Source organism: Actinia tenebrosa, unplaced genomic scaffold, assembly GCF_029948245.1.
Source record: "Actinia tenebrosa isolate PJP-AT-01 unplaced genomic scaffold, QUT_ActTen_1.0 PGA_scaffold6__47_contigs__length_16458017, whole genome shotgun sequence".
Classification (NCBI taxonomy): domain Eukaryota; kingdom Metazoa; phylum Cnidaria; class Anthozoa; order Actiniaria; family Actiniidae; genus Actinia; species Actinia tenebrosa.
The window spans coordinates 13909946-13934333 of record NW_028292583.1 but is presented as its reverse complement, the minus strand read 5'-3'; the positions used below and the strand labels follow the sequence as shown (position 1 = coordinate 13934333).

General features: G+C 36.2%; 4 protein-coding genes and 1 long non-coding RNA gene across 7 annotated transcripts; 2 read left to right on the top strand and 3 right to left on the bottom strand.

The window, feature by feature from the left end:
* Window positions 1–67: 67 nt before the first annotated feature.
* Window positions 68–1448, bottom strand: LOC116307629 (trace amine-associated receptor 4-like). Its single transcript, XM_031717902.2, has one exon. It carries the CDS (start codon window positions 1393–1395, stop codon window positions 511–513), a length of 885 nt encoding a protein of 294 aa, XP_031573762.1. The 5' UTR covers window positions 1396–1448; the 3' UTR covers window positions 68–510.
* Window positions 1449–3567: 2119 nt separating this feature from the next.
* LOC116307627 (sulfotransferase 1C2) lies at window positions 3568–8586 on the bottom strand. Its single transcript, XM_031717900.2, has 4 exons — window positions 7707–8586; window positions 5799–6161; window positions 5190–5284; window positions 3568–5096 (listed from the first exon to the last, which is right to left on the bottom strand). Exons 1-4 carry the CDS (start codon window positions 7888–7890, stop codon window positions 4800–4802), a joined length of 939 nt encoding a protein of 312 aa, XP_031573760.2. The 5' UTR covers window positions 7891–8586; the 3' UTR covers window positions 3568–4799.
* Window positions 8587–10922: 2336 nt separating this feature from the next.
* LOC116307630 (uncharacterized) lies at window positions 10923–13883 on the top strand. 2 transcript variants are annotated; one of them, XM_031717903.2, is made up of 6 exons: window positions 10923–11078; window positions 11589–11699; window positions 11961–12113; window positions 12594–12692; window positions 12794–12977; window positions 13207–13883. In XM_031717903.2, exons 1-6 carry the CDS (start codon window positions 11010–11012, stop codon window positions 13353–13355), a joined length of 765 nt encoding a protein of 254 aa, XP_031573763.1. In that variant the 5' UTR covers window positions 10923–11009; the 3' UTR covers window positions 13356–13883. The 2 variants fall into 2 exon arrangements, with proteins under 2 accessions (XP_031573763.1, XP_031573764.1); XM_031717904.2 differs by having other exon boundaries at window positions 10927–11379.
* A 124-nt stretch (window positions 13884–14007) lies between these two features.
* LOC116307626 (uncharacterized) lies at window positions 14008–15739 on the top strand. The gene is made up of 2 exons (XR_004198425.2): window positions 14008–14912; window positions 15401–15739. It is a non-coding gene; the product is annotated as an uncharacterized LOC116307626 (long non-coding RNA).
* Window positions 15091–23734, bottom strand: LOC116307625 (dnaJ homolog subfamily A member 3, mitochondrial). Of its 2 annotated transcripts, none has more exons than XM_031717899.2 (14): window positions 23553–23733; window positions 23375–23440; window positions 22294–22379; window positions 21941–22024; window positions 21110–21182; window positions 20231–20364; window positions 19517–19669; window positions 19170–19317; window positions 18591–18655; window positions 18323–18394; window positions 18162–18218; window positions 17649–17764; window positions 17181–17278; window positions 15091–15917 (listed from the first exon to the last, which is right to left on the bottom strand). In XM_031717899.2, the coding sequence occupies exons 1-14, from the start codon at window positions 23725–23727 to the stop codon at window positions 15859–15861; spliced, it is 1386 nt and encodes a 461-aa protein (XP_031573759.2). In that variant the 5' UTR covers window positions 23728–23733; the 3' UTR covers window positions 15091–15858. The 2 variants fall into 2 exon arrangements, with proteins under 2 accessions (XP_031573759.2, XP_031573758.2); XM_031717898.2 differs by lacking the exon at window positions 15091–15917 and adding an exon at window positions 16212–16700 and having other exon boundaries at window positions 23553–23734.
* Between the last annotated feature and the right edge of the window lie 654 nt (window positions 23735–24388).

Sequence of the window (24388 nt, the reverse complement as noted above, 5' to 3'; positions counted from 1 at the left end):
TTATTGTTTGTGGGGGGGGGGGGGGGGGGGGGGGGGGAGGGGGAGAGGGGGATTTACCTTAAGAACAACAACTGAAGCGCTTTTCTTTGGAATGCAGTTCTTCGTACTTACTTTTTAAACACAGGTAGCCCAATTCAGTACTTATTCATGAGCTACGTAGCGTTCCCTTCTTTTTGATTCTTCTGGATTTATTTTCTAGCGCTCTTACGATAGACCTCAAGCATGATGACGTTATATACCCGTACACTTGCAGAATCCTTTTCGGTAGTTTTTTTTTTTTTTTTTTTTTTAATGCTACTGAATCATTCACTATTGTCTAGGCATTTTCAAAGGACATTTGAATATGAAGATATATTTTGAAAAAGATCTGGTAGTTTGGGTATGAGACGTTATCAGGGTTAGCGTCTATTGCTTCCGTCTTTTCATGGGCAAACAATGCTGTTGGTTATCCCACTTCTGACTCTATAGCAGAAAAGTCGTAGTTTTTTCTTATTTGTGTTCGTCTTTAGATCAGTCGATCCTCGTCATGTTATCATTTGTATTAATCGGTACAACGCTTGGTGGGTCACGATTGCGTGCTGCCAGTTCATGGCCAACTTCTACAGATAAATCACGATTACACAGCAACCTCTTGAGAAGAGCTCTTTTGAACTGAGGAACTCGAAGACCATAGATGATAGGATTCACAAGAGAGTTGCTGTACTGCAAAACTTTGGTTATCATAATTTCTTTTTCTTTGTCATGCAGACACAGGCTTCCACAGGTTATCGCGTAAACTGTTACCACTTGGAATGGAATCCAGGCTAATAGGCTCACAATAGTAACGATCAGAAGGGTGACGGTCATTTTCTTGTCACGCTTCTGGATTGCGTGACTTACCATGTTTGTCATGCAATGCATCTTAATCCATATAAGGACATAGGAGATTATGATGCCGAGAAGAGAGATCAAGATGGAGGCAGATGTTGGATATATGATTGAGATTGCATACTCAGAAGTTGTAATAAAAGCGAATAGTATTGCCACAAGCCATACTACTGCTATGCCAATCATGTACGCACCTTTCCAAAGTGTACGATGTTTGAACGGGAAATATACGGCATACGCTCGTTCAATCGCCACGGCTGTCAAACCAAACACTGATGCTGTTCCAAATAAGATGTCTTGAACTGTATATACGAGATAAGAAGCTTCCGACAAAGGTGAGTGGACAAGCAACGCGAGGTAATACGGTACTGATATCAAACCCACGAAGAAATCAGCAACTGACAGGCTGATCAATAGATAGTACTTGCGCATGCGCAGTGAAGGTGTTCGAGTAAATATCACCATGACAGCAAGATTGCCTGTTATTATGACAATGGCAGCCAACGCACAGATGTAAACAGCCCACATTGTCAATATATAGGACTTTTAGTTGAACATAAAAGTTTTAATTGACTTGAGCAGGTGCCGAAAAACCTTTTGAAAAAATAAGTATATTTTAACTGTTTTTGTTTAAAAAAATGAACATTAAGACTGTAATCTAAAAATTGACAGCTTCAAACTTTAAACGAACGCAAGGAGAAAACATTATCACTAAAACATTTACCACCAAATCAGAATGGTTTTACTTATTTACCATTTTCTTGCCAATCTCACCTAATAGCGCAGCGCAACTGTGACGTCATAAAAACGAAGACAAAGGCGAAATTCGGACAAACAAACTTATAAGTTTACTTTCAGCAGATAATTTTCACAGCCGATCGCAGTTGATCTTAGTTTACATGGGTTATTATTGTATCGTTAAGTAAAAATAATAAAATCGGTTCGTATAATCCTCGTAGCGGTTAAACAGAATGCAATGTTTGTCCGAATCTTTAAGCTATTTTTAGAATCAATGCGCTGCGCTATTAAATGTTGGTGCACAAAGCAAACTTTTTTGTGACGGGGTGGGGTGCACCCCCTCCTTACACTAGTGGTTAGTAGATCTCATTTCCATTGTTTTCTCTCGTGTATATTTCACTATTACACCTTAACGATAAATTTCTGTTATGTGTACATTTTTGTCCAGGATGTAAAGGTTATTAACTTGTGCTAATATCTTACAGTTCATTCCAAGGGCGCCAGGACAGACGGATTGGGTTTTAGATGTATGTGCGATTGTTTCAGTTATTCTAATTGAATTGATATATGTTTGCTTCTAAATGGATACTAAATAGTGTTCACTTATCTTTAAAAATAAACGTCCTTTCCAACCAACGGTCTTTCTGTTTTGAATCAGCCGTATACGATATGAATATATTTACCACGTCCACCGACGGTCTTTTTGGCCTTGAATCAGCCGTACGCTCTGAGTATTTACCGCTGCACTATCCGTGCCAAGCAGCGTCGGCGTCGCTTTGTTAGCGATAATACTCACCTTTAATAAGTTTTAAAATCAAATTTACCTTCAGTACAGTAAAAAAGACCTATTTACAGATGATTCAAACCACGAAGACCGTTGGTGGACGTGGTAAATATATTCATATCGTACGGCTGATTCAAACCAGAAAGAAAGTTGGATGGAAAGATAAGTGAACACTATTTAGTATCCATTTAGAAACAAACGTATATCAATTCAATTAGAATAACTGAAACAATCACACATACATCTAAAACCCAATCCGTCTGTCCTGGCGCCCTTGTTCATACAACCATAGTTAATGGAGCGGAATGGTTTGGAAACTCCACCGGAACAAGGTTATTGCTTTGCGTTTGAGGTTGAACCGTACCATCACGTGATACTGACCGTGCACAAGCCAAAACAAGTATGGCTAAAAATACTCATTTCGTTATTATTTTCATGTATTAACAAGTGAAAACTTTCATTCGATGACCAAAAACCATGCGTATAAATATTTCCACGCAGATACAGTTAAGTTACTAGATGATAAATAAGAAAGCATAGCATTAAAAAGGGCAATTTCCTTTTCAATAAACAACTAATATTAATCATATAGGATTAATTAACAAATACTAACTATTTTAGAACGATTTTTTAGGGGGAAAAACTTCTATATCCCCTAATGCCGTGAACAAATGGTGCCACCTTTCCTTCTCTGTGCACGGTCAACGTCATATAAAAATGATAAACAAAAACCTATAACAATAGGTTTCCAAACCATTCCGCTCAATTAACTATGAGAAAAAATGACCTCTCTCGTCTCTCGAGAGATTTTTTAATTCCAACGAAGCGAGAATTTGTTGTTGAGCCCATGCATAAATACACAGAAGGCGACGAACTTTGCTAAAGTCTAGCAAACTTACCTCGAGGATTCTATTTTCTACTAGGATGGATTCTTGGGTGAAAGAAAGAAGCAGAAGTCAAACCAGTTGAAACTGAATCCGTAAAGCACACGAGAGAGCTAAAACGGTTACGATTACGTACCGTACAATACTGGACTAAACTTGGACACGAAGATGAACTCATCGACTGTCAGGAACGAATTCATATTAAAAGTCTGGACTGACACTAGCTACATGCTGAGCCGAAAGATTGGATTGCCATGTATATTACAAGATTTTAGATTACCAATTTCCTTTGAGAAATGTCCAATTAATTCAGCTTTCTTTCATGATGCTTTGTAGGATGATAAATTAAGTTTATTCAGCTGTAATAAGAGACAAAATGTCTCTGTCAAATTTCTGCTACAGAGTTGTTCAGGCCTGGGTCGTTTTGGAAAATTAATGATTTTTTTTCCATAAAATGACTTCCACTACCAAAATATATATATTTGATCCATCTATCTTTTCTGTCATCATAATTAGGGTTAATGTTAACATATCTTATCCATTAGTTTTAATCTGATATTAACAGTTATATATTAGGAACATTACAACATTTTGACAATGCTAGTGTACTTCGGAAGCATATTTTTAGATTTATTCTTCTGCTGAAATTGGGAACATTTTTTTTCGAGATAAAACCAGACATAATATTCGAACGTTTCTAGTCGATAAATCGTTGTCAGCGTTAAAACGTTGTCAGCGTTTTTTTAATACAAGACTTCAAATTCAAATGAACAAATCGTTCATGCTATTTACTGTCGTAGGGGTTTCAATTTTCATATAGCATACACCTATTTCGGAGATCTGAAATCTGTGACCGAAATGAATGATGGGAGGCTAGAAAAACTTCTTTTTTACAATTCAAAATTCAAAATACATCGCCAATTGGTGGTTGTTTATTTAGATGTTAGGGACCTTAAGCTGCAGGACGGCAACGTGGGCGACAACGTCGGCGAAATTGAGGCGCTTCAACCTTCTGTTGTATTATCCATTTCGTGTTTACCTAGTATTTTACTCAATAAGCATCCCCGTTTTAGAGTGAAATGACGTCTTTTGGGAGCCCTCTACTTATAACAAAAATTAGCAAAGATACGCTTTTGGCGTAGCCGTTCTCTTTACCACGTAAAAATAGGACATTTCACGTCTTACTTTCTGCATAAGACGGCAATAAAGCACAGTATTTCGTACATTCCAACGAGTATCTATTGAATAGCGCAATTAGTGCTATTGTATGGTTGCCGTCGTCGTCGTCGTTGCCGTCCTGCAGCTTAAGGTCCCTATTAACTTGTTGTGAGCTACTGACTGGAAAATGATTCATTTTCCTTCGTTTTTGATTTAAAAGCTCACAGCCCACAATTCATTTCGGTCCCAGATTTCAGATCTTCGACCGACAACGTTTTTTGAAATAGGTATATTTACATTTATCAAATTACAAGCACGCCCTTTCTTCGAGGCTTAAGTGTTCGGGATTTTTTTTCATTTAGTCGGCTTCAACTAAACTCTAGTTTTAGTCCACTTCCAGCCATTTTCTTCTCGTACAGCTCGTCAAATCGTCGATTTTGTTCGTCAGTAAAGTAGTTTTTCCAGTCTCCTACTTCGCCTTTTCGGATGAATTTGGGCGTGTTTGGTTTTATGATTGACATGAACCCCTCATCACCATCGTAGAACCTTCCATCGCCTGCCGACATGGCTTCAAATGAAGTTTGTTTTGCGATGAGTTGAATCGTCTCATTGGACAAATCTTTGCCAACGAACTTTGCTATTTGTTTCACGCCAGAAGGCAACTCCTGAGGAATGAAATATAATTCCATTCTTATCAATCTATTACTGTCTGATAAATATTAATATAATATTATTAATATTCATTATAGCAAGCATACCTTCTTCATCTCCTCGTACTTTAGGATCAAAATGTTAGGGTCGTCACGATGCGCCCACCACCCAAGCACGTGATCAAACCAAGAACCAAACTTTACTACCATATAAATCAACATTAAGAAAAGTTGTCAAGATTGACTTTCGACTAAGACCGCCTACATTCTCCATTCAACCATATTACCGAGTAAAAAACCTCCGGGGGGAGGGGGGAGGGTGGGGAGGGAAAGGAGATTTTACTAGGCGGCCTGCTGTCCTCGTAAGGGCTACTGAGTGAACGTACTTTTAACTTAGTGCAATGATAAGCCCGAACTAAGCCAGTACGTAACTCGCCTCTCATCTCAGAGTTTGATTCCTGGACTTCCCATGGGAGCAGGTCTCTCTCAAGGGTTTTTCTCCGGGGTGTTTTAGTCAGTTCTGAGCATGCATGATAAATTCCAATTCGATCTGTAAGTTAGTCGCGCCCTGACTTACATCAGTCCAGAGGTTGTTTCAGGTCGATGAAATTTGAAGGTTCCCCCCCTCCCCCTCCCCGACTGCCTAGTTCGAAACCTTTGCATGAAACAAACTACTACTATGGTATCGTTAAATGTCATGCACAGAAGCTCTAATACCTTCGCCATCGATGAACGCCTCAAAATATTCATCCCATGAGCCATCAAACTCGTTATATCTCCAGCTCGTCGTATGATGATAAAACGACACTGCACAATCCTTCGGGTTCCTTATGACGTTAATATACTTGGGTGTGATCTGATGACCTCCTCCCCCCATTGGCACGAGTGGATACTGTAAATGTGTTTTGAAAACTCTTGGGTAAGGCTTGTTCAAGAAATGCTCAATAAACTTGTCATTTGTAGCGAATGTGCCGAAAATTTTCGTACTTTCCATGAATGGGATGCGTTGGTGAATAGGCGTCATATCGACCGTACCATCTGAGAAAATCTGCCATATAATCTCTGATATCCATGTGTTACCTAATAATAATGATGATAATAATCATAATCATAGTAATGACAATGACAATGACAACAATGAATACAATGATGATGATGATAAGGATGATGCGGAAGAAGAAGATGATGATGATTGGTCAGCGGTTTCACGACGAGAAGAGCTCGAGTGATGTGTAAAGGACGAGGCAAGACTGTTAAAAGCCTTTTCTTTTACAGTAAAGCAGGTGGGTTTTGTAGCTGTTTTTCCCCTTAAAGATATGCATATAAAGTAACTTTAGTATTACTGTAATAATTGGAAAACGTTTTGGGTTCAGTAATCTTTCAGTTTATTTAAAGTGTCATGTATAAAACTAAATAGTGCCAAACGTCGATTGAAAAACCCACTAGAAAGTTCTATCTTCGCTTTACTAATGCATAACAAATTTTTACGAGAGATATGTAACGCATGATACAGCAAATTTCAACAACACTTGAGGTTTGTAAAGAAGTTTAACTCTCCGCTTGACATCACAGGTAACCACCTCACGTGTTTATGAGGGGATTGGGTGACACTTTTACTTAGTAATCTGAAAGTAGGGCTTAAATTGTATAAATTATCCTAATACTGTGTATTTGTCAGTTTTAGAACAACAATCACAACATTGTCATACACTACATGCTTTAACATTGTAGAACTTTATGATTATTATAGCAAATTTCTAGTGATTTTTCTAGTTGCTTGGCCATCTTGAATCGAGACAGTCATTATCTGTTGTCTCATTAGATATGTCTGGAAATATCGGGTGTACCTTGGTGTAGTGTAATAATAACATTTTCATTTATCACGCTTCAGCACAAAGGAAGCCCACAAAGAGAAAAGCGAGAAAAGGATTCAATTTATTTTTAGTTTTTTCTCTCAGAAAAGCATGCAGCACAAACTATGCATAACTAACATAAACATGTGGTTAAGTCAAAATTGATACTCAAAGTGATATTCATGCTAATGACATTTTTCTAGTACAGCTGTTATTCAGCACCAGACGCACCAGACTGTTATAACTCGACGGCAAAACATAAGGAAAACGCTTCAAAGAATTTTAAACGCCATACTTCTCTTACCTCATTGAAAGAAGTTTAAAAGTAAAACCTTTGGCGCTAATTTTTTTACTCTGGTGTCATATATTATGATTCGATTGGGGTCCCTGTGCATTCAAAATGGCGCCACAACAACACGAGTTGAAGTATTTCAATATAGTTTATAATTTGTGGCTTTTGGTACATGGAAAGTTTACACTGTTCTTCCCACTGAGATTCAAAGTAATCTCTAATTTTCTAAGACATGGAGCTACACAGTTTTCATCTAATTTCGTGAGTAAGCTTACAGTTAAACATGGGATCGCAAAGCCTCAGGTTACAGTCTGTCGTTTCGCATTTTACAGATCTGTAAAATGCGAAATGACGGTTTCGCATTTAAAGATCTGTAAAATGCGAAATCTTCGTTTCGCATTTTGTTGTTTCGTTTCGTTTCGTTTCGTTTCGTGGTTTATGGTAAGCCCTGATTATATTATTCGATTCCTAGCTACTTGCCTGCCTTGGGATATGAGACCACTATCACTTCGTCTCCTTGTAGGCGAAGATTTTTAATTTGCTGTAGAAACTCTTTGGTTGTGCCAGGGAAGTAATGAACTCCATCTACGACAGGAAATTTCGAGGAAAGGTAATACTTTGGTCGTTGTTTGGTAATTTTCGTCTCTACTTCACAATTAGCCATAATATCAAAATAATGATAAAAATCAAAATAGTGATCTCCCCCAGGCTCCTTACATCACTTGATATCACACCTTACCCGTTTCCACAGGCAGCCCAAGCACTGCAATACAGTGCTTATAACAGCTTTGAATGTGAGCGATTAACGGTCAAAATTCGAATCCTTTAAATTGCAGTTTATTTGAATAAAAACGACTTACCTTGATAACTTGTTGTGTCTTTTATTACTTGTCCGAGTTTGAAGACATTTGGACGCATTTTCACTGGGTTATCGAATTTTTTCCCCTCCACTATAAATAATTATTTTTAATAGTCTCCACAGTCTCTCTCGTTTTCGCCGCCATCTTGAAAATATTGATATTAGTATGATAATAACAAGACACGGCAAAGTCCTTTGGGTTTCGTATGACGTTAATGTACGTGGGACTCGTAATACCATCTGCCATCAGTACCAAAGGATACTGTAAATGGTCTTAAAATCTCATGGAAAAGGATTTGTTGATGGACGAACGCTCTCGGTAGAAGCTTCGGGATCTTTATTGGCTCCAACTCTACTCAGTACTCTACTAGACTGAGTACATGAGCTATATTTATAATGATTCTATGACAGGTGTCAATCTCTAATCGATGTGATATAATCGTCAAATTATGATTGGCTCATAGAATAAGTAAATTCCTAGTGCGATATTCTAACGACGAGTAATTCGAGTGAAAATCTAAGAATTAAGCATGGCTGAAACTAAAGCTAATATATGAATATATCGATCGTAAATGTATAGAAAATATTACAAGGAACATTTCTATCATAAGACTCTAAAGAATAATCCTAAACGAGTAATTGAGCAAAGGGGTATAAACCAAGAGAATATGAACTAAGAGAAGGAATCCTACCTATATAGCCTTGTAACCATCATGTGCGCAGTTTGATGCTATTTTTAGCTTGGAGATATTTTGAGCGAAGAACCTGATTGGTTGATTTCTTGAGGGTAGGCGGCTTCCAGTCTTGCAATAAACAAAGCCTGTGTTTTTTTCGTAAACGTAGCGAAATATGGCGCTTTTCGTGTCCTAAAACGAGGCATTAAAGGGAAGCATGATTATCGCGCGGGCATGGTAACGAGTTAAAAATAGCATCAATGATTCTAAAAATAGCATCAAAGTGTGCACATGATGGGGCACGGGGATTCCTTCTCTTAGTTCATTTTCCCTTGTATAAACTGTATAGGGCGTAACCAGAGGTACAAAAACTAATGGAATGAGCTAAGAAGATTACTTGTGAATTCAATTAATTTATACCAATATCTAACTTGTGCGTGATGGCGGCCATATTATATCGATATTTTTGTTTATTACACATTTAGGGTCGATATCAGTCTGATAAAGCTGTTAATAAAAACGCATATCAGTGAAGTGATACGATATCACTTCACGGTAAACTGGAAACTCATTTAATTTTGTCATTTTATCGACCCTAAATGTACAATTAACAAATTATTACATGTTAAGAGCTTGATATCTTTTATATTCACTCGTTTTTCATATGATATCACCACTAACTCGCTCGCTCGCGATATGATAAGCAAACTCGTGAATAAAAACGATATCAAGCTCTTAACATGCGATAATCTCTATATATCCGACAGACTTTGATAATATTCATCTTGTTTTCTTTATCTTGCTTTGTTCGTCTGTAACTATTCATTTTTTCTCTCATATTAAACTCGTCTGTGCTGTTGACTTGATCAAAGCGATTCTACGAAAGACACGCGTTTATAGACAGGCCTCCGGTATCCTGCCTTCCGGTAAGGAAAATTTTCTATTAAATCAGCGTTGAATTCTGTATAAATATTAATATCGCATTTTAAGAAAGATTCCTAATTGAATTTGCTAAAGTAGTCAGCTACCTTGACCAAAGTAATCAATGGCAACTAAAGTACTAGTACGTAATGACTAGTGAAGACCTCTTGAAGGAATGAGGAAGTGCTATGAAATGTGCTATGCATTGCGGAATTTTCCAACTACCGGTACATAACTGAGAGATTTGCATATTTTAACGATAACTCTTATTAAAGGAGGGCTTTAAGATAACTATCAAATCTCAGAGATCAAGTTCGCCTACCAGCTCTAGTTTCAGCGATACGAACCACATGAAAGCACACGAGCAAACTAAAAAATTAATATTAATCATTCGCTGTGTTGAGACTAAAATTACGTAACTAACTTTTCAGTCTTTCAGCTCTCCGGATATATAAAAATAAACTACTTAACAAAGTTTCACGATTTGCGGAAAATAAAAAAGGAAGTAAAAGGAAGTAAATAAATGTAGCTAAAAAAAAAGAATAAATATAGTTTTTTTCCTTGTTTTATAGTATACATATCAGTGTTAAAGCTTATTCTTATCCGTCAAAGTATTGCAATTTTTTTTCATTTGAAAGGCTTAATGAAGACTCTCTAAATAGACTAGATCGAAACTCTAGAACTTGCATGCTATATCAACGTAGGTTTTATTTACGGATGTTCTCTGCTTGTGACATTGATTAAGCGCGTGGCGTAGATCGTGCTAGTTATCTAACGTTAGAGAGTGTCTGGGATCAATATGTGTGAAACATATATTAGTGTGAAATTTAAGGGAATTTTTTCTGAAAGAGTACTCATGCACGCAGTTTCGAAATGCAAAGTTGGCCTGTAAGCTTTAACCAATTATATTTCGAAATGGCGTTCTTTAATTTTTGTTGTATAGCACCTATTTCGTGAAAGAATTGACATATTTGGGGCGAAAAAACAAGTAGAATGAAGAAAACACAAGAAAACTAAAAAATCAGAAATTAAATAAATACAAAATAAAAACGTCTTTTCAAATCAAGTGAAAGTAAACAAAATAGAAGTTGATCGATACTTGCAGCGAACACAGTCCTATGTCAATATTGATCGGCCGCTTAGAAACAAAACCGAATATAATAAAACCTTCTCAGTCATATCAGTACGTGTTTTAAAAGTCATGACCTGAAGAAAAACTTACTGAGCCGTTACAAGCTTAAAATTTTTGATAAACACCGAAAATACATATCAAGACAAAGTCAAAAAAACTGTGCTGAGACTGAGAGATATCATCAACATCAAAGTCAAATGGTGATTGTAACTCTTGTTCGTATTGGCTTCCAGCATTCTTCAGATTGGCATAGCATTACGGTTATCGTAAGTGGTGACGTCGCGTTTTCTCCGCGATCGAATATGCATAACTGTAAAATCTCTTAGACTTCCGTTCCAATTTGAAACCATCGCCTAAGACAGCAATGCTGCAGTTGTAGAAGGAAAGGTCGAAAACGGGGTTTTCCTTGATATGATTAGAAGTCTAATAATAGCAAGAGCTGTAGATAAAATGAGTAGAAGCTGTAGTAAAAATTCACAAATTTGCTCAAACATCGTCTAGAACATTACTGACTTCAAAGGTAATATTGGAAATAGTAGTGCATACGGTGAAAAGAAAGAAAAAATGGTAAGTTTGTTCGCAAACGACAACTAAGTGAAAATTTGATTTTTTGAGTTAAAGACGTTAAGCGTAGTTTTGTTAGCTTTCTGTGAAGACAAAAATCTTTTTTGGGGAAAGCAATGATGCTTTAGTAAAAGGCGAAAGATATAAAAGTCGTTATGATAATGTGCAAAATTTATCTACAAGAACGTTTATTTAAACATTTTTGTTGACAGGAATTGCAAGGTTTACTGGTTTTGATTTTATGTGCTGGTGTTTTTGACACGAAAGCTGCTCCAACTACTTTATCTGTGGACTCACAAGGGATAAAACCACCACGAAATAAGGTAAAATAAAACAAATAAACTTATTAGGACACTTTATACTCATCAAAGAAAACTCGACTGAAGTTCTGAAGAATGGTGGGTTTGGGACATAGATTGCAGTTCATGGACCCAGCTAGCTTTGTCATAGTTACTTTCGTTTCGGCAAATACTAGTACATGTAGTAGCCAACGATCATGAAGGAGCTATGAACTTTTGATGTAAATAAAAACTCTTCAATCTAGCAGCAAGCAAGTTTAATTCTAATATTGTCATTATTTGCAGATTCTTTTCAAGTTTGATATGCAAGTCAACGAAGGAAATGGCCGAATTCTGCACGAAAAGCTTGAGATCAACACAAAAGCTAAAACTGAGTTGTTTAGCGTACCGAAACATGGCGATTCAGAAGAATTTGAAGTCCTGGAAGACTACTCAATGGTGAGTGCTTATTTGACCATGAAATGATCTAAGGGGGACTTTTATTTTGTAAAATAGTTATATATAACTAAGATATTGGCGAATCGTGCCTGGCACTATATTACTATGCCCCACAAAGGAAAATTGACGAAAAAAAGTCTAAATGATATCGAGCCTGAATGAGATTCCTTTTCTACTGCATCATAGCAAAATCATATTGGATTCAATAGAAAGATATAATGTTAATATTTTTAAGCTCATTCTGTTTAGCTGCAATATGTTATAAGAGATGATAAATAAGTCAGTGCTACAAAAAATATTTTAAACTATTGATTATAATCATATTTTTTGCTTATAAATAATTTGTTATTTATCATTTGAGTTTCGATTTGATGTACCTAATTTCACGGTTGATAAAGATGATAATAACAAGAATAGAATAACAAATAAAAATCACTAGCTCTCAAATAGAACTAAGCCATTTTCTTGTTTCCTATGTAGAATTTAACTGCGATTCACATCAAAGCAAAGAATATTTGCTACGTTTTCAAAATGATATCAGCAGTTCTGCCGGACGAGTTCAAAACAGATCTTGAAAACGTAAGTATTCCTTAGTCAATGAATGAATCGAATTTGTCAACAAGAATGCCCAAGTCGTTTGTAATAACTGTATTTTTCTGTTGGATTGTTTGGAATTACAGCAAACCATTGTTGAAGACAATAATACCAATATAAAGGTAGAAAATACAACCTGGAAAGTGGACGCAGTTTTCACCCAGCGATCTCTTCTTAGTGACGAAATGGCTGTGTTGTGTGCTCGAAGCTCAATCTACTGGATACAAAAGATCGAGGACACTGGGTCGGTGAGACAGTCACGTGACACAGGTGAGAATGGTCTTCGTCAGAAGTTCATAACTACAAATATCAACTTCTGTCTATGTCTGGATACTTTGAAGCTGTTTTTTTTGAAAGTATATTGGAAATAAATATAGAAAAAGAGGAAAAAATTAAAGTACTATTTCCTATGAGAAACCACTGTGCGAAATGATTGCGGCACCACTGCGCAGGACATAATTCCATATACTGAAGTCTAAATCGTGTTGTTCTGTTTCAGGTCTTTCACATGTTCAACGACGATCAGTCTGTATGAACAATAAAATCTGTGTCCTTACATGGAGACTCAAAATTTGTATTCTTCCCAATGGCAAGAGACAGCTAATATGGGTTCGGGTCATGGTATGCAGTAATATCTTGTCCTGTTAGTGATCGACTGGAGGGTAACCTTATACCTTTATTTGATCCCAATACGTTGTTTAGAATCGAGAATCGTTGTCGGTTGAACCGGCTGTAAATAGGACGTTTGCACGATAACGTCATTGACCTCTACTACCAGACTCCCTTACATACTTTCTTTTGTCCAGTTACTTAGCACCAATTTTTTTACTATTCTCATGAGGAAATACAAATTTGAATAAGAAAGAAAAATCGCGAAGCATCTTGGTAGTGGGAGTCAAATGACGCCATCATGGAAACGTCCTATTGAGAACCATATTATAATTTATAAGGAGTTTTAATACTTTGGAACAAAATATTTCATTTTATACGTGTGAATCGACAGGGTGTTTGTAACTATCAGTTTATATAATGGATTGTATCAATCGATAATTTATTGCCCGATCTTTGGAATCGAACACACAATTTTATATTTATGACTGCAGACGTTTACCTATTTGATAATAATTATTTAAAATCTGAAGTGCCGAATCTGGAATAAAATTGCTGAAGTATTTATATATGTTTTCCTTTTATTTCCTTTTTCATACTGGTTTATCTATTCTTTCCTTTCCCTTTTCTTGACTTTCTTTTTCTTCTTCTCCCCCCCCCCCCCCCCCCCCCGCTTATGTATAAACAATGGCCAATTTGCGCTCGCAAGACGGTTCTACAGAGCTAACTTCCGTGTTGACCTATAAATTTAACTACGGATTCAGTCCGCATTATAGTCATAACAAAACGCAAACACACTAGATAGAATGATTCTTCCGGATTCTTTTTGTTTCAGGCCTAGTGTCAACGAGATAGAAATGTCATAACCTTAACCTTTGTCATTTAGCACAAAAAAGTGGAGGTATTAATTACTTTACTTTAAATGATTAAAAAAAAAAAAAAAATGAAAACAGTGAACTGTGACTAGATAACAATAGAGTGAGCAGAATTCGAAGAAATAGGAAAGAGGGGGAAAAAATAGTTTTAACCAAATTAAGGACAGGAGTAAGATGTCGACGAGCAGAGCGAAATCAGGAAAAAAAATACTCATAGCAAAAACAAATCTTTCAAAATAAAACAACAATCAAACAACAACAACAACAAAAAAAAAAAAAAAAAAGAAAAAGAAAAAAAAAAGAAAAATAGAAAAAAAAGAAAGCAAGCAAGAAAGGAAAAAGCGATTCCAAGATTTACCTGGAAACTAAAGCAGAGGATAATTATACAAATTTTGCTTCATAACGCCTTTTTATCATTCCCCCCAATCATTACTAATTTCGACACGGCAATTCTCTTTTGTTACATTTGTTTGCATTCGTGCGGAAAAACTAAGCAAACAAAAAGAATATCCCTTTTCCAATGTTTAGGATAACCTCTCGAAATACTGCTAATTAATAGTTTAAAGTTAAGCTAATAAAATGTAAATATCCGTTCGAAAAGAGTGATAATTCAAGCAGAGGTGAATAAAGTTCGACCACTTTGAAGCAGTTTTCAGTTCAAGTAGTTAATTCAGGACTTCAACACCGTTCGATTGTTTTTATTCCCGACTCCTGAAGTAAGGTATGAAGATAGTTTTTTTATATCTTTAATATTTTAAAGCCAATATCGTTTCGAAAATATTACACAAATGCAGGTGTCAATTTTGTAACCGATTACCGCGTAAGCCCTACAGGATAATCGAAAAGTGAGGATTTTGAGTTGAAATAATGTTCACCATCTGCATACATACAAGACTCGCTATAACATATTTAGTTTTATTTCCTTTTAAAGATTTTCTGATTAAAAATGTTTCAGTAACTGCTCGAAATAATTTCAAGTTTATCATTAGAAAATTCAAGGATACTTGAATACTTGATACCCGATGAATTTTCTAATTCTGTGTATTTCGAAGAAACCTGATCATTGGTTTCTTTTGCTTACTTTTTGAAACCTTGTTTAAATTGATCGTTGATTTCTTTTCAGTCTTTTTGCTAGTGTTAAGTTTTTCCACGATTCATTTCAAATAGTAAAATATAATACGAGGCTGACATTCCTCCTTCAATATACAGATGAAAACGACGTTTGCTTTTGTGCTGTTCCTGGTTGCTATGACTACCATCTTGTCTTCCACCACGCATGCGCTGACGGCCCTAGAACACTGTCACTACGACTGCTACGAAAATCTTGGCTGGTGTCTACGCTTTTGCCATGGCTCCAACTGTCGATACTGCGCTGACTGGTATTCCTCATGTCGCAAAAAGTGTGATCGTCGATCAAGGGAAGTAATTTGATCCGTGCCGGAAGTAAGCTACGCAACCGAAAGTGCATTGTACAAAACTAATGTACAAAACTTAAATTGGAATAGTAAGATGGATTATTCAGAAATAAAGTGAAAATTCATAATTGAAGTCTTGCAGCCAAAAATTTAGTTCTGTAGTAAGGCTGACCTAAGGGAGTGGACTAGGGAAGGAGGGGTGATTGTTTCTAGTTACATCTGTTCCTTGTCAATTTTCGATTCATTCATTGTTTAGTTACTTTTCTGTTGTCCCAAAGCTTCTTGGTCGTCGTCTTTGGGTTCCACTGTACCTTAAAAAATTAATTGATATTATTGAGAGAAGGTATTTTGATAGATAGAGGGGGGGGGGGGGGGGGGGGGTGGATGGACGATGGAGGAAAGGAAGGTCGATGGGCCAGGGAGGGTTGGCGGAAGGATGGATGAAGGGATGAAGGATATAATGGAGGTATGGATGAAGGGAAGGAAGAATAGATGGATGGGTGGATGAAGTGATGGAGGGAAAGGGAGGGAGAGGGAGGGAGAGGGAAGAATGCAGGGCCGGAGAAAGGGAGATAAGTAAACAGGGATGAACTGTTCTTACGAAATCAAATTGCAAAGGATTCTTTATGGATGAACAATTGCTTTCATTTCAATACAATCTTAGCTTTCCACTTTACTCTTTCATAGAAAACTGCCTGACTACTGGGTATCAACTCTCTTCCATAAAACAATATAAAAAGAATTTCCAAAGCTATTCACTGTAAACATCACACATCACTGTCAGCAACCATAGCTATCGTATGATTCATCACTCCGAGGTTCTTGTGCCTTTTTTCCTTCAGTAACAGCCGGAGAGCCAAAGCTACTATATATGATATACAAGACACAAACTGTTACTAAAACTAAACCAAGTTTTATCGTCTTTTGAAGTTCTTTCGCATGAATTTCTTCTTGTTTATCATCTCCTCCTTCCCAACTACCATCTGGGTTCAGTTTTTCATCATTTTGTTGTTTCTGTTCTTTAGAATCGAACGAATCTTTAAAACTCTCTTTCGATTCCCGGAAAACATCCCACACTCGCTGTACATTGAGTCCTGAAAGACACAAAGGGATTGTGTTTAAGTTCTTTTCTTTTTCTTCCGTCGATTTTATCAGAAACTGAAGCGAAATCTTGAAGTTGTGGGAACCGAAAAGCAAATCCGAGGTAGTTGGGATAAACAGGACTAGAAATAAGGATATGTCTGACGAGGAAATAATACAAGAATTCTGACCGTCAATTAGAAGCTCGATTTATTACGAAAAAACAAACATTTTGCAGTTCAGTAGTAAGAGATACGAGATGACCTTATCGCTTGACTTAAAACCTCAGAATATACTATATAACCTATCGTAGAACAATCTTCTCCCTATAGTATGATGTTTACAGTAAATAACGGTGCTTTATTCCTTTCACACGTCAGGGAAAAAGGTTTTCGAAAAAAGGAATCAAAAATGATTTGATAGATCCATTCCATAACAGCATCTACAATACATCTTTTATGCATTTAAATATATAAATGCTTGAATTCACATACCTGCTTTGGTTTTATCTACTCCATTAACAGTACCACTAACGTCAGTTTCTAGTTCTGCATAGGCTAAAATGAGGGCTTTTTGCTTGCTATTCAAATATCTGGAGAGAGAAAACCAAGATTTCATATATACGATATAACGCATGGCATGATACGACTAGGCCAAGGGTATTAAAATGATCAGAAATAATGTGCACTTTAAATTAGCCAACGACTGTCTTCAGCTCCGTAAAGTATCGGTTTATATAAAAATTGTACGTTTTGATTGGCCAACGAATTCCTTTTCTACATATGCACTCAGCAGCAAAAATACTTGTCTAAGAAACGTAATAAGAGATAACTACCTGTAGCTAAAAACTTGCTAGAAACGTAATGATTGGCTGATGTAAAATCAAAGGCACGTTATGACACGAGCAATAATATTCGGCGCTCATAATTGTAGAGTGTACGTCCAACAGACATGTGACTTACTTAGGGATATGGATTTTGAAGCTGACATAGTGGTCCCCTCGTCCATGACCATCGATCCTGGGTATACCACGGTTGCTTAATCTCATTTGCTGATGTGACTGAGTACCTGGGGGAACCTTTTAAGGTTCATTTAAATGATATTATAACACGATTAATATCGCAGTATGCTCTCCTGAGAACGGTATGTATTGCAAGCAATAACCATGCTAATTACACCAACATCATCACTAATATTAACATCATCATCATCATTATCATCATCATCTATCATCATCATCCATCATCATCATCCATCATCATCATCCATCATCATCAGCAGCACCATCGTCCATCATCTCCATTACCATCAGTACCATCATTATCATCACCATTACCATCAGCATCATCAACATCATCATCATTATCACCACCATTATCCATCACCACCATCACCATCACAATAAACACCGCAATCACAATAAACATCGCCATCCTCACCATCAGCATCATGATTATAAGCAGCACCTTACTGACCTTCAATTCAATATCCCCCTGTATTCCAGGTATTTTGATGGTACCACCAAGGAGTGCCTAAATACCAGGCAAGAAAACCTCTTTTAGTAAAAAACAAAGTACAAAAATCACCAGGTACAGAAGCAACAGTACTTGTAAATATAATGACGACTTATTTGTACCTGGGTAAAACTAATATTGGCTGTGGAATATACATTTGCTCCTTGACGCTCAAAGATCTTGCTTTCAGCAACCTACACAAAAAGAGAATTTTTTAAAACTTCTGCACAAAATTCCCAATCATTTGAGAAAAACATTTTTGATGGATGAAAGCTAAAACCCTAAAATCTGGAATCGTCTTGGTTATACAGAATTCTGAAAAGTGGCTGTAAAACTTGGTGTTGTTTGTAAAATATGCAGGTTAAGAAGTTCAAATTGTTATGCACGCACCTTTAGTGTGATGTATACCTCACCAGTCCCCACTGGAAGGCGGATTGTTTGACCATCCTCAATACCTAAACAACAGATTCAGTCAGTTCTTCCAACATATTGTTTTCTTCCATTTTTCTATTTAAGGCAATGGGGCTAATCATGTGAGAAAGAGGAATCACAGCTTCTCAGTCATAAGTTTTGGTTTTTGTAAAATAACAATGCAACCATGTTAAATCTCTTACAACAATGAAACCAGCCATGAATCGATTGGGCAAGAAATCAATTTGTAATTTTGAAGTCCAATTTCTCAGGAGTAAGGCCTGTCCCATCGATAAATTCAGTACAGCAAAAGAGTGGCATATCAATCAGCTGCTGCTCAAGTGTCACATAATGCGGCAAGCCCCGTTTGCCATGCCAAATTGAAACTGCTAGACCTTCAAAATTAAGTTCACTTCCTTAACCAGCATCTGCTTAAAAACGATTTCGGAGTTAAACCTACATTTAATTAGGTTCAGCACATGGGTAGAGTGGCATAGAGAATGTGCTTAATTTAGTCTGACCTGGAGTACAGTACAGGGTGGGTTACTGTACACCTACCTGCGGGCACTGGGACTGTGATGTTCATAGTCTCCATCACTCGCCCCTTTCCTCGGCACTTCTTACAAGGTGTAGTTATGGTGTACCCTTGTCCTCCACATTTGCGGCATGTTGATTTCATAAAGAAAAACCCAGTGTTTACACTTTCCTGAGGGAAAAAGGTTCATATGATTAACCCACTCTGTACACAAAATTGCCATCATAAATTCAAGGGCTTGTCAAGGACCTGCACAAACCCTACTAAGCAGTGATCTGACCTTGTATACTATGATATTCTGTACAGTAATGGAGGTGCATGACATTTTGCCATCATACAAAATCTACCCTATTATTACCCCACTACTGACCTGTCCTGTGCCATTACATTGAGAGCACTTGGAATGAGTTGTTCCAGGTTCTGCTTTTTTCCCATTACATCTGTCACAGATAACTCTAGTTCTTATTGTCATGTCTTTATTACAGCCCTTGGCTGCTTCCATGAAAGATAGGTTCATTGCATACTGAGAAACAAAAAAAGGGGTCAATTTATCTTCTTAATTTTTTAAGAAATTAATTAGAAATTACTGATATTCATAAATTCATTCACACATGCACTTATTCATTTATCCATTCATTCAAACATAGGCTGTCCACAGAGCTATTGTCTTTTCTCAAAGAATAGTCTTCCAGTAATCAACTTATTACTGATATTCATAAATTCATTCACACATGCACTTATTCATTTATCCATTCATTCAAACATAGGCTGTCCACAGAGCTATTGTCTTTTCTCAAAGAATAGTCTTCCAGTAATCCACTCATTACTGTCATTCATAAATTCATTCACACATGCACTTATTCATTCGTCCCTTCATTCAATAGGCTGTCCACAGAGCCAATGTCTTTTCTCAAAAATAATCACTCATCTCTGTCACTCATTTATTTAATATTTATTCATATATTTATTATTTCTCCATTCATTCATTCATTCCTAACATATTCATACATTTATCCATTATTTATCTATTCATTTGTGCAAATGTACTGCAATCTCTAGTTAAAAGGTTTGTTACTAAATGCACCTGTTGTGCTTGTTGTAGATCTTCAAAGTCCATCCCTGCTGTTCTAAAGCCGCTGAATGGTCCATTCTGTCCCCCAAAAAATGTTCTAAAAATGTCCTCAGCATCAAAGCCTGCCGCCCCTCCAAAGGGATTGCCTACAAAGTAAGAATGAAGAGTATAGGTCAAAACACAAATAAAGTACATTGTACATGTACTGTATCTTCTTACTAATGTAATTCTCACAATAGGACTAGTGAATTTCATGAATCTTATTACTTGGTGCAATGTTTTCCCATCAGACCACGTATCATTCCTTAGAGTATTATTACTTTGTTTAATGGTTGCACAAGAGACATAAATATCTTCGATACAACTCAAACAAAGAATATTATTTTCTAGGGAATGACATGTAGACTGAAATGGGTGAACTTTGCACTAAGACAAATTAAGTCTATTTGGGGATAAACATTGTACATGTATTTCATAATTTGCATTCAGGATTCATATCATCAATAGTATTTGTTTGTCTCTGATTAAAGCAAGCCATGAAAGACATCACGCCATGCAAGCCATGATGAAAGCCATTGATAAAGTGGTCGAAACATCTATTTAACAATAATTTCATCAAAAACAAACAAATACTTTTGATAATTGTATTCCATGTCCAATTATAAATGTAATACTATATTAATTACATAGCTACTAATGATGTACAATTACTTTTTACACACCAGAAAATGAAACTCATAAGAGGATTCCAGAGTCAAACAATGCTTCCCTTAAACATTTCTATTGAAAATTTAATCGCTATTTATCTGGTAAAAATCAAATACATCAGGAATGTCTTCTTAGGTGGGAGTGTGTATGTAATTTAATTAGTTTTTAGCCACCTGCCCTTACCTGCACCTGCCGAAGAAAATTCTGTCTGACCATAACTGTCATATGCTCTTCTCTTATTATCGTCACTAAGAATCTGAAGGAAATAAATGTAGTACATTAACAAAATTAGGATAATATTATTATTACAGTTTCTGACATATTAGTTTTTCAACACATGTTCAAAAAAATTTAACTTTTTCTTGCCCTGAAAATCCTGAAACAACCTCTTTGCTGATTAAAGTCAGGGATTGCCTAACTTACAGATTGATTTGGAATAGACCCTATCTTTGGTGTGACAATGTTTTCCCAATTGAAAGTGACAAACCTCTAGGGGAATGAACAGCTATTGTTTTGAAACTCGTCGGGATATCATCGTTATTACTTTCCTATCCTTTGGGATACTCATGAATTTTTGCAAGAGTCATAAGGATAATATATAGAGGATGTTACATGGGCGCGCGGAGATACGAATTTTATCTTTGAGCTTCAACTGATATCTCACGAGTGAGCACAGCGAACGAGTGAGATATCTAAATTGAACACTCGAAGATAAAATTCGTATCTCCAAGCGGCCATGTAATGTTCTGTTTATTATATAGATATTGATGAAACTTAAATAAAACATAAGCTCAAAAATTCTTTATTAGAATATGTTACTATGTCAACAGCGATATCTTCACATGTGAAAGATATGGTATCTTCCACTGGTGAAAGATATCAAGTTTTCGACACTAGAGAAAACCTGGTATTTCATCGATATCTATATAATAACAAAAAATAATATAGTAGATAACTCAAAGGATGAGAGTGTGGGGAGATGTTACTACTTTATATAAAATATTCTGTCTTTACCTCATATGCTTCATTTATTTCCTGGAACTTTTCTGCTGCCTTTTTGTCTTTAGAATTAGTATCTGGATGATATTTCTTTGCAAGCTGTTGAGTTTGAAATTCATAAAAAAATTCATTCAAATGGATATTTCAAAGTTATGTTGCCTCAACTAAAATAGTAATTTTTTACTTCTATAATTTGAGAGAATTTACTTATTTAATGAACTAAAACAACTTCATTGGCTTTAGGAATAATTCTGCATTATTTTTCATAGTTGAATATTTATTAATATATTATCTAAAAGAAATCATTATCATCCATGTCTGTCTGGCCTGTAAGGCTGAATCTAAAAGAAATACAGCAAGATAAATACCTCAAAATATGCCTTTTTGATCTCCTTGGCATTTGCATTTGGCGATACTCCTAATAACTTATAAAAATCTTTTCTCTTTAAATTATCTGAAGATAATAAATTATGAAAGCAATCATGATAATCAAGCATTCTGTACAAATGAGGTACTGTAAGCTTACTTTAATATCTATATAAAATGTAGACACCTGTTAGACAGCTACGTGTAGTACCCTTTATTTATGCACCACTTACATGTCACTTAAATGTAAATTTTGCTATTTGAGGTAATGCACCGATCAAAGTAAACCCTGACACTTCCCCCCCCCCCCTATTCCCTACCCCAGGATATACGTGGGGATCAGTATTGCATAGCGAACTAAAACTGACAAATGCTCCACGACATGGGGACAAAAATTTGGGGAAAAAAAGAAAAAAAAGACCCAATTAAATTTGGCTTGGCACATATTTTATGACTACTTGTTTCTGTAAGAAATTAAAATGCTGCGACCCAAAATCTTCTGTGGAAACAATGGCCACCAATGAACTTGGAATTTACAAAACAAATCCCCACTTTATGCACCACATTCCTTCAGCAGGGATGAAAAAATGTGTAAATCCCCCACATAGACGGGACCCAAAAAGCTGCTAAAATGGTATCAAACCCCCACCAAATCCCCACATATCCCAGGGTGGGGAAAGGAGGGGGGACAGGGGTCAGGGTTTATTTTGACTGGTGCATTACCTTAAATATCAAAATTTACATTTAAATCCAAAATGGCACACGGCCAGGTGAAAAGGAGGCATCTGGGGCCAAATTTACAGTATTTTCTTATAATTAGATGCCACGAAACTGTTGTGTTCCTGAATGTAATATGGAAAGAACTTAGACAGAACAAGTGAACAAGTGTATACTTTGCATTGAACCCATATTGTATATTTCTTGGCATATGACCCTGGATGCCTCATTTTTATGTTACCCACTTGGCAGTGCGCCATTTTGGTCTTAGATGTATTGTCTAACTACAATCAGTCAGCAGGGTACATAAGCTGAGCTTCAATGGTCAATTAATCTTAATTTCCGATTAAAACGAGTAATAATTACCTGATGTATGGAAATCACAACCTCTAATAGTGCCAGCTGCTAAAGGTTTAATTAACTGAAAGTTTCCTGCACAAAAGAAAGAAATGAAAATCAGCCGAAATTAATATCAGATCAGGCAGCGGCTTGACCATGTGCACACTCGATCAATATCCATGAAAGTATCTTATTTTTGACTTACCTTTCTTAATATTCCTGCAAACATTACTCTTCCCTAAATGTAATGAGCTATTAAGTAATGTGTGGTATTTAGATCTGTGAACAACAGGCTGAATAAATGAAGAACAAACGCAAAAAATACATCTTGCAGATCTTTCACCCAGACGAGCCGCCATCTTGAAATAAATAGAGCGCATGCGCTCAATGGAATGACGCAATCCACAGGGACCCCAAAAAAATTAATGTAAGACAGAGTGCTTTTAGTCTCACTGTTGAATAGGTTACGTCAACTAAATTAGATAAGTTATTTACTATTTTAGCTGAAGTCACCTAAATTTGAAACTACGAGTAAACAGCTACTGAGATCAGGGGGAGAAACGATGATACAAATGAATGTCTATTCACTCATTCTCTGGTAAAACAAGCCCCCGGATTAGCATTACCGTTATTGGCGCGCTTTTACTATTTTAGGTGACGTCAACTAAATAGTTATCTAAGTTAGATAAATGTATCTAACTATTCAACAGTGTGACTAAAATCACTCTACTGTAAGACATAAAAATCTAAGAACTGTCTAAATTCGGTGTTCTTTCCAGATCTTGCTAATCACACTCCGGATTACAATTAAAAAACACCGATAAAAAAACATCAATAATAAATAAGGAAACAAATGAAAATTTATTAAATCATGAAACTTACCTTCATAAAAATTTATGATTTCCGTTGTAAAATATTGTTTTTCTTGCTTTATGAAAAATTTACAATTGTAAAAGATAAAAGACTGAGAGCCATGTAAATATTTAGTATGGGCTTCCTGTGTAGATAAGGCTTGGCAACTCGCTCAATCTGTCAGTCGTC

Coding starts and splice junctions, on each gene's coding strand:
- LOC116307629 (XM_031717902.2), bottom strand. CDS start 1,395: ATGTGGGCTGTTTACATCTGTGCGTTGGCTGCCATTGTCATAATAACA.
- LOC116307627 (XM_031717900.2), bottom strand. CDS start 7,890: ATGGCTAATTGTGAAGTAGAGACGAAAATTACCAAACAACGACCAAAG. Junction 6,162..7,706: donor GGTCTCATATCCCAAGGCAG/GCAAGTAGCTAG, acceptor CATTATTATTAG/GTAACACATGGATATCAGAG. Junction 5,285..5,798: donor GGCGTTCATCGATGGCGAAG/GTATTAGAGCTT, acceptor TTTATATGGTAG/TAAAGTTTGGTTCTTGGTTT.
- LOC116307630 (XM_031717903.2), top strand. CDS start 11,010: ATGGTGATTGTAACTCTTGTTCGTATTGGCTTCCAGCATTCTTCAGAT. Junction 11,079..11,588: donor GGCATAGCATTACGGTTATC/GTAAGTGGTGAC, acceptor TTTTGTTGACAG/GAATTGCAAGGTTTACTGGT. Junction 12,114..12,593: donor TCCTGGAAGACTACTCAATG/GTGAGTGCTTAT, acceptor TTTCCTATGTAG/AATTTAACTGCGATTCACAT.
- LOC116307625 (XM_031717898.2), bottom strand. CDS start 23,727: ATGCGCTCTATTTATTTCAAGATGGCGGCTCGTCTGGGTGAAAGATCT. Junction 22,380..23,374: donor TTGTGATTTCCATACATCAG/GTAATTATTACT, acceptor TATTATCTTCAG/ATAATTTAAAGAGAAAAGAT. Junction 17,765..18,161: donor AGGGGGATATTGAATTGAAG/GTCAGTAAGGTG, acceptor GAACCTTAAAAG/GTTCCCCCAGGTACTCAGTC.